The sequence below is a fragment of the Cavia porcellus genome, unplaced genomic scaffold (genome assembly GCF_034190915.1).
Source record: "Cavia porcellus strain 051 isolate PalLab524CR breed Dunkin Hartley unplaced genomic scaffold, mCavPor4.1 scaffold_19, whole genome shotgun sequence".
In the NCBI taxonomy this organism is placed as follows: Eukaryota; Metazoa; Chordata; class Mammalia; order Rodentia; family Caviidae; genus Cavia; species Cavia porcellus.
This window is the reverse complement of record NW_026947502.1, coordinates 64,116,497-64,124,410: the sequence shown is the minus strand read 5'-3', so window position 1 is coordinate 64,124,410 and position 7,914 is coordinate 64,116,497. Positions and strand designations below refer to the sequence as shown.

At 58.3% G+C, this 7,914-nt stretch overlaps 1 protein-coding gene across 1 annotated transcript; it reads left to right on the top strand.

The window, feature by feature from the left end:
- Window positions 1-3,211: 3,211 nt before the first annotated feature.
- On the top strand, window positions 3,212-5,793 carry Mafa (MAF bZIP transcription factor A). The gene has a single exon (XM_005008669.4). It carries the CDS (start codon window positions 3,587-3,589, stop codon window positions 4,661-4,663), a length of 1,077 nt encoding a protein of 358 aa, XP_005008726.2. The 5' UTR covers window positions 3,212-3,586; the 3' UTR covers window positions 4,664-5,793.
- The last annotated feature ends 2,121 nt before the right edge of the window (window positions 5,794-7,914 follow it).

The window sequence follows — 7,914 nt, the reverse complement described above, 5'->3', positions numbered from 1 at the left end:
CCTCCCCCTGCCAGTCCCTAAGGTCACTAAGAAGAGGCCCAGGTCCATGGGAGGGGCCACGAGTGGGTGGAGCAGCACTTTTAAAACAGCCAGTTGTGCAAAAGGATCAGGATGTCCTGGGAGTGAGCCCTGGGAGTGTTTTAAAAGTTCTCCTGCAGCAGAACCACACAGGCCCCAAAGCTAGAGGCAACCTAGAGGTCCCAGGGTCCCTCAGAGGAGGGCATGGTCCTAAGGCTCTGCCATGCGCCCCCTCTGACAGGTCTCCAGCTGCTGATGGGAGAGCCAGGGTTATTGCTTCTCTAAGGAAGCTGTGACCCCTGTCAGGAGACCTGGAGGTATGGCTCAGCATCCAGGACGGCTATTACGGGGATAAGGGGGTTCTGGGTCGGGGAGAGCTGAGAGGGATATCATCGTCAGGAGGTGGGAGCCTCTTCTGAACTCTGTGCCATCCAGATCCTCTGCAGGGCAGTGCTCACAAACATTCACGTCTGTCCCCAGCAAAGCATAAGTGAATGCTTGGCATACAGTAGGTGCTCTATTAGTACTGGAGTAGGGACAAGAAAGATGTGGGCAGGCTGAGTGAGGGCTCACTCCCAGGACATCCTGATCGTTTTGCACAACTGGCTGTTTTAAAAGCAAATGAGAACCAGGCGTGTTGGCTCACTCCTGTAATCCCAGCCCTCGGGGTAGGCTGAGGCAGGAGGATCCTTGCAAGACCAGCCTGGGGTACAAAGTGAGCTCAAGGCCAGGCTGAACTACATATCGAGACACTGTCTCAAAAAGACAAAAAACAAAACAAAAGTAAGTGAGGATGGACGTGTTAGGAGGACTGCTGTGAGTTTGAGGCCAGCCTGGGCTACATAGCAAGACCCTGTCTCAGAAAAAAAAAAAAAAAAAAAAAAAAAAAAAAAAAAAAAAACACGTCAGCAAGTGAGCCCAACCTAGTCTGCTTCAGCTTGGTCTTGCCTACCACCCCCTAGAACTCCCCAGTCCAGAAACATGGAGCTTCTGTGGGAAAAAGCTTGAGTTTCCTGCAGTCACTTCCACATGAAAACCTCTCGGTGATATTTACTCTTACCCCCACAAACCATATTTGCGTGATACAAACTCAACACAGTGACCTGAGTGACTGAGCAGGTTTCAGGCTCCTCATTTCCTCTTTTTTTTTTGAGACAGAGTCCCCCTGCATGTGCCACTACATCTGCTTCTGCACTCAGTACAAAGCAACTTGCGATGGATCTCGGTAACATTCGAAAACCCCACCTACTACCTGTTACAGAATACAAACAGACTGATCCTGCTTATGATGCCCTGTCCCAGGACAGTCACTGGGGAATCCACTGCGCAGACAGCTAGCAGGAGCTGACTCTAACCTTGACCCAGCCATCCTGGCCACTCCTCTTGGCCTGCAACCACTCCTAGACACAGGCTCCCTCCCAGCTCCCTAGTCTGCTTCTGCCTCAGGGAGGGCCTCCAGCGATCCTCCCCTCTGAGAGGCCTGAGCTCCCATGATGAGGGTTAGAGCTGGGGGTGGGGTTGGGGGTGTCCACCCAATGAACTTCTATAAAACCAGGTGGAGCTGCTAGCCTCAGAAGCTAAGTCCAGGACCTTGGAGATGTCTGATCCTGGATGTGGGCACTGGTGCTTGGCTCCATGAGCCCAGCAATGTTCTTACATCTCCAGCCCTGTTCACACCTTCTTCCAGTGGGTACCCTGGTCATTCTCACTGCTGACCACTAGAATAAGTAGGGAGAATGGATCAGCCCCCCTTCACTGCCATCCTTCTTACCCTCTCTGTATCCCTTGCTGACCTCTGGTGTTCCTCAGGTGGAGGATGTGGCTGGTTTTGCACAGGCTCCTCTAAACCTACTGCTCCACTGCCTGGAAGGCACTTGCCCGCCTATGCCAGTGCTGAGGAAACGAATGAGCGACAGGCCTGCGAGGCACCAATCTGTAAGCAAAGAAATGAGTGAGGGGTGGCTACCTATAGGCCCAGACACAGGTTGTAGCTGTGATCTGGGGGAGCTGTCCTAGTTTCATGCGAGTGAGTGTGGAATCTAGAGAAATGCTGGGGTGGATGGGTTGGGCAATACAGAAGAAGACCAATTCGGGGTCATCTCAAGCTGCAACTCATGCATATTCTGCAGGAGTCAGGGCCTGGGGTGTTACAGCCCCAGAGCCCCATCGCCATCCTCCTTGCCCCCCCCCACCCCGCCGTTGCTCCATGTTTGCTTGCTCTGGATTGCTTCCAGCATGTATGAAGCCCTGGGCAGAAGAAATTGTCTTTAGGTCACTCCCATCTGCCCGCGCCACCAAGCGCCTCCAACCTTCAGGCTGCCTGAATCGGGACGGGTGGACACTGCAGTGTGAGATTCCTCCCGGAGCCTGGCAGCTCTCAGATCCGTGTCCCGACAGCCCACTCCGCTTCTGCGCTCTCTATGCCCCTCAAGGAACGTGTTTGATAACCTCAAAGCAGCGACCTGCACCCCCATCCCTGGGTCCTTCGTGCCCTGGTCCCGCGGTGGTGGCGATCCGCGGAGTCCGCGATCCGCGCGCGTCCGTTGCCACCTGCACCACACACTCAGAGTCTGGCGTGTTGTACGGTATGTCTCGCAGCCTGAGGTGCCAGTAACTTTGTTGACTGAATTCCTGAACTCCCCGGAACTGAAGGGCTAAAAATAGCGCGCCGCGCCCCTGGGCCGGGCAGAGTCACTCAGAGTCATAATGCCTGGAGGTCCCCGTGCTCAGGGTGCCACACCAGCTGAGCAGGACGCCGTTCCAGACAGGTCGGGCCAGGCGCCAGGCACAGAGATGGCTGAGGGGTTCGACCGAATGGGCGCCCTTACGGGTATCTCCTGGACGCGGCCCTCACGGTCCTGGCTGCCTGGTCCCAGACAAGAGGCCCCGGGAGGTCGCTGTCAGCCACAAGGTCCCGCATCTTCCGCCCATGCAGTGCTCCGAAGCGGCCACCAGGGGGCCCTGCCCACTTTTCTCATCAGCTGCCTGTTCTCACCCCTTCCCACAGCTGTTTCCCGCAGGAGATTGACAGCTGGGCTCGGGGTTGCCATAGGGATAGGCAAATAAGGGCGGCGGGGCTGGGGCTCCGATTGGCCTGGGGGTGCGCTCTCCTTCCCGGGGAGGCGGGCCTGGGCGCTTGGCTCTATAAAAATGCGCGGCTCGGCGCTCCTCCGTGGGAGGCGGGGTTGGCCTACTGCGCGGGCGGGGCGCCGGGCGGGGCGGGGCGTGGGGCGGGGCAGGGCTGCCAGAGGCGCGCCCGCACTGTCACTGGTCGGGAGCGGATCTCAAAGGTCTAACAGGAGGAGGCTCCAAGACCCTGCGCCCGCCAGAAGTCGGCCCATGGACGCCTGACAGGCCCTGCCAGTGGCATCCCATGCACGCCGTCCCTGAGTTGTCTGCGTGAAACTTTTCCCTGCACTCTCGGCGCCCCGGCCCGAAGCCAGCGCCCGCCAGGACCGCGCCCCGTGGGGAGCCGGGGGTGGGGGGGGGAGTCCGGCAGCTCCCCCCCCACCCCCCGCAACCCGTCGGGGCGCGGCCGGTGGCGGTGGTGGGGCTAGGGCCCCGGGCGATGGCTGCGGAGCTGGCGATGGGCGCCGAACTGCCCAGCAGCCCACTGGCCATCGAGTACGTCAACGACTTCGACCTGATGAAGTTCGAGGTAAAGAAGGAGCCGCCCGAGGCCGAGCGCTTCTGCCACCGCTTACCTCCCGGTTCGCTGTCCTCGACGCCGCTCAGCACGCCCTGCTCCTCCGTGCCCTCCTCACCCAGCTTCTGCGCTCCCAGCCCGGGCACCGGCAGTGCCGGCGGAGCGGGGGGCAGCGGCGGCACTGCCCAAACCGGGGGCGCCCCCGGGCCACCAAACGAGGGCCCCGGAGCTGTCGGGGGCACCTCGGGGAAGCCGGTGCTGGAGGATCTGTACTGGATGAGCGGCTACCAGCACCACCTCAACCCTGAGGCCCTCCACCTGACCCCGGAGGACGCGGTGGAGGCTCTCATTGGCAGTGGCCACCACGCGGGGCACCACGGAGCGCAACCCCCGGTGGCCGCCGCGGCCTACGAGGCCTTCCGGAGCCCGGGCTTTGCGGGCAGCGGCGGGGGCGGCGGTGCGGACGACCTGGGCGCGAGCCACCACCACAGCGCACACCACCACCACAGTGCGCACCACCACCACGGCGGGCACCACCACCATCACCATGGCCACGGCGGCGCGGGCCACAGCCACCACCACGGTAGCAGCAGCGCCGGTCACCACGCGCGCCTGGAGGAGCGCTTCTCCGACGACCAGCTGGTGTCTATGTCGGTGCGGGAGCTGAACCGGCAGCTCCGCGGCTTCAGCAAAGAGGAGGTGATCCGGCTGAAGCAGAAGCGGCGCACACTCAAGAACCGCGGCTATGCGCAGTCGTGCCGCTTCAAGCGCGTGCAGCAGCGGCACATTCTGGAGAGCGAGAAGTGCCAGCTGCAGAGCCAGGTGGAGCAGCTGAAGCTGGAGGTGGGGCGCCTGGCCAAGGAGCGGGACCTGTACAAGGAGAAATACGAGAAGCTGGCTGGCCGGGGTGGCCCCGGGGGCGTGGGCGGCACCAGCTTCTCGCGGGAGCCCTCGCCGCCGCAGGCCGGGGCCAAGGGCGCGCCCGACTTCTTTCTGTGACCCAGGACAGGCTTGCACGGGAGCTCTGAGGCCCGGCACTGTGCCCCTCCCTGGGGTCGCCCCCAGCTCCGCCCGGCTCCGTGCACCTGCCGAGTTACTGTCCCGACGTCGTCGTCGAGGTCCTTCCGCGTCCGGGGAAGCCGAGCCAGGTCTAATTTCGCTCTCAAGCGTCCACTGTAAATAGTCGAGCGGCCCTCCGTGCCGTCCCCTCCCAGGCAGACTCTGCCTGCTCTGTGCGTCTTTTCCGTTTTCTTTTCAGCCACCTTTTCCTTGCCCCCTTTTACTCCTTTTCTCCCTTTTTAAAACGTTCTCATTTTCAAAGGGTTTATATTTATTTTGCTTGGTAATTAGAAAAGAAAACTTTCCCCAACCGGTGCACCCTCGAACTCCCGCGAGTCCCCGCATGCGTCGCTCGATAGGGGCCCGACCTCTGCCTGTCCTAGCGCCCGCTTGCCCCCTGCCCTGCCCGGCGTTCCCACAGGCGGGGCCCGGGTTCCTTCCCTGCTGTGTTCGGTCCTGGGCCTGCTGCTCTGCTGTACTCGACGGGGGTGGGGGGTGGGGGGAAGGGGGTCACCGTGCTCAGCCGGGTGAGGGCTGGCCCGGACTCCCGCGCTGCCATTTCTCTATGCACCAGATCGTATTTATGACTCCTAGGGAAATATATCTTATTTTAACCTTGAAGAGAAGTGAAATTTAAAAAGTAATGCACTGTATTTCTAAAAGAAACTTAAAGAGGAGGCTTAAGTCTGAACCTCCTGGCATGGGTGGGTGGAGAAAGTGTTTTTATTTTAATTTAAACTGTTTCGTTTTGTTTGTGGAATTTTTTTTAAAGCTTGGTCTCTCTTTGGATTAGCTGGAAATGGGTGGACAGGAGGCGAACCCTCTAAACTGGGTGAGGCCCTGCCAAGTGGGGACCCTGATTTTCTAAGGCCCCTGCCCTCTGAGACTACAACCTTCCTGGGTCCTTCCTTCCCTCGATCTTGCCAGGCCTTCTAAGCAGGACAGGCCAACTCGTTGAAAGTTTTGTTGTGTTGTTGGTTCTTGTTGAGTTCTTTTTTCATTTGCTACGAAACTGAGGAAAGGAAAAAACCATACACAAACAAAATAAATCTGGTTAGATCCAAAAGTTACCAGAGCCTGGATGATTTGTCTGTGGCTTTTGTTTTTGCCACATTTCGCCTCGCATTGAAAGAAAAAAGTCACTGGATCAGGCTTGGCCTTAGCTGTCTGTGGGTGACTGGCCTGGGCATTACCAGGGAGACACAGACCAGGTGGTAAACAAGGTGGCTGTCATCTGGCTGTTTGCCCAGAGGGGAGTAAACCCCAGAGAAAAGGAGACATCCTGAGTGAAGACCCAAAGTTTAGGGGCCTACAGCTGCCTAGCCTTTCAGAGCGTACAGATTTACACCAGGAGAAGGGCAGCGCGGGATGTCCTTGGAATGCTGAGATATGACTGAGTGTGGCCTAGGGTCCCCACCCCACCCCCGGAGGTGGAGAGACCTTTGGAAATCCTTAGGGGACCAGGCAGCAGCCAGGCTTTTGGGAGACTGTTTGTTCCCATCCATCACCACAAGGAAGTGTGTTGAGGGTCCTTGTTTTGCAAACTGCTCGCCTGGCCTGGAGGGGCTGTGCCAATGTGTTCTTTCTCTCACTGGGCTGCTTTTCTGTCTGGAAAATGGAGGCTCCCTCTTGGAGGCTGCGGTTCTCCTAGAGTGAGAGTTTCACCATTTCAGTCCTGCGCCCCAGAAAAGGCAGTTGTACCTGTCCCTGCTCTCCCCGTTTTGTTTTAGAATGAGCTTCTGGGAGACCAGGTCTGTGTGTAGTTGAGTGAAATCCCAGCCTGTGTCTCTGCAGGAGAAATGCTGTGGGAGACAAAAACTGCAGGTATAGGATTTGCCTTAAAGGTGTGACAGGGACCTGAACCTGAATGATCCACTCAGCTTTGTTTGGGAGGATCACCCGCCAGACATGGACACCATTCACAGAGATGGTCTTCTGCATGAGGGGCTAAGAGCTATGGGCAAACTTATGGCTGGGGACCACTGACCTGTTTTGGATACCTTGAAGTCCCTAGTCTAGAGCTAGAATACAGAACACCTCAATTTTTATTGTCACTACCCTGAGGAGTCGTTTGCATGGAGCCTGGCAAGAAAAAGTGCAGCTTGAGGACCAGCAGCAAGCAGCTTTCCTGAAAGGGACAGCGGTGGCAGCTGTGAGTGCTCTTGCTGCCCCGTCCTAGCCTCTTAGAGCCCGAGCCTGGCCTCTCCAGGACTTCAGGCTCAGGAGTCCCACGACCCCACAGGATGTGTATTGGGTCCCCCACAGTCAGTTTCTTCATCCCATTTCTCTTCCCTCCCTCTTTCCTCTGGCTTCCCGCTCCGATGGGAAGCTGAGCAAACAAATGAGTGTGAAAGGGCAGCCTGAGAACCATGGGCTCAGGAGCAGCACCTACTCTGGCGTCCAGAAGTGGACTTTGTTTTCTAGAAACCATTTTGGGGACCCCCAACTCCTTATGTGGGAGATGATTTTGGCTCCAATCCTTGCTCAAGGAAGGCTGGAAGCTGGCCCAAGCTCTCCCACCAGTGGAGAGTTGCGGGGAGGGAGCTGGGAGTCCTGGGGCCTGTGCTGGGAATGGTGTGTCCCTGCTTGGAGGGAGGGGTGAGGACAGGGAGTTGGAGTAGGTGGGCAGGGGCTGTGATAGAGGCTGGTGGCCATGAGAGCTGCCGGGGGAGTGCTCACGCATGTGTGTGCCATGGGTATGATGGGCGTCCATGCTGTTAGGCTGAGCACTCGCAGCACCTCTGCCCAGCCAGGGGCTACCTGGACCACGTTCTAAGAGGCAGCTAGAGGTCACTTGGGACCTTGAGGAGGGGTGACTGTAGGGCCAGCTTCTGTTCAGCTCTGAGGCCCTCTTGCCTCCTTTTGGATGGTCCAAAAGGCATTTGGGTATCTCTGTATTCCTTAGCTTGGCGTGCTGACATCCGGAGCCCGAATAGGCCTGATCTCCTGTCCCCCACACCTGTCTTACTTACTGACAGGGCTGCCTGGGGCGCTCAGGTCAGCACAGACTCATTGTTGGCCTGCAAACTACCTTTCCACTTGCCTCCTGGGGGACCAGGCAGGGATTAAGATGATGGAAACAAGCGCAGAGGAACCCAGAGACAGACGGTCCCTGTGCCCAGGGAGAAGGAAGGAGGCTGGGTTCTGGTGTGGCACATTATTGGGGCTGCCTGGGAGACCACTTGGGATTG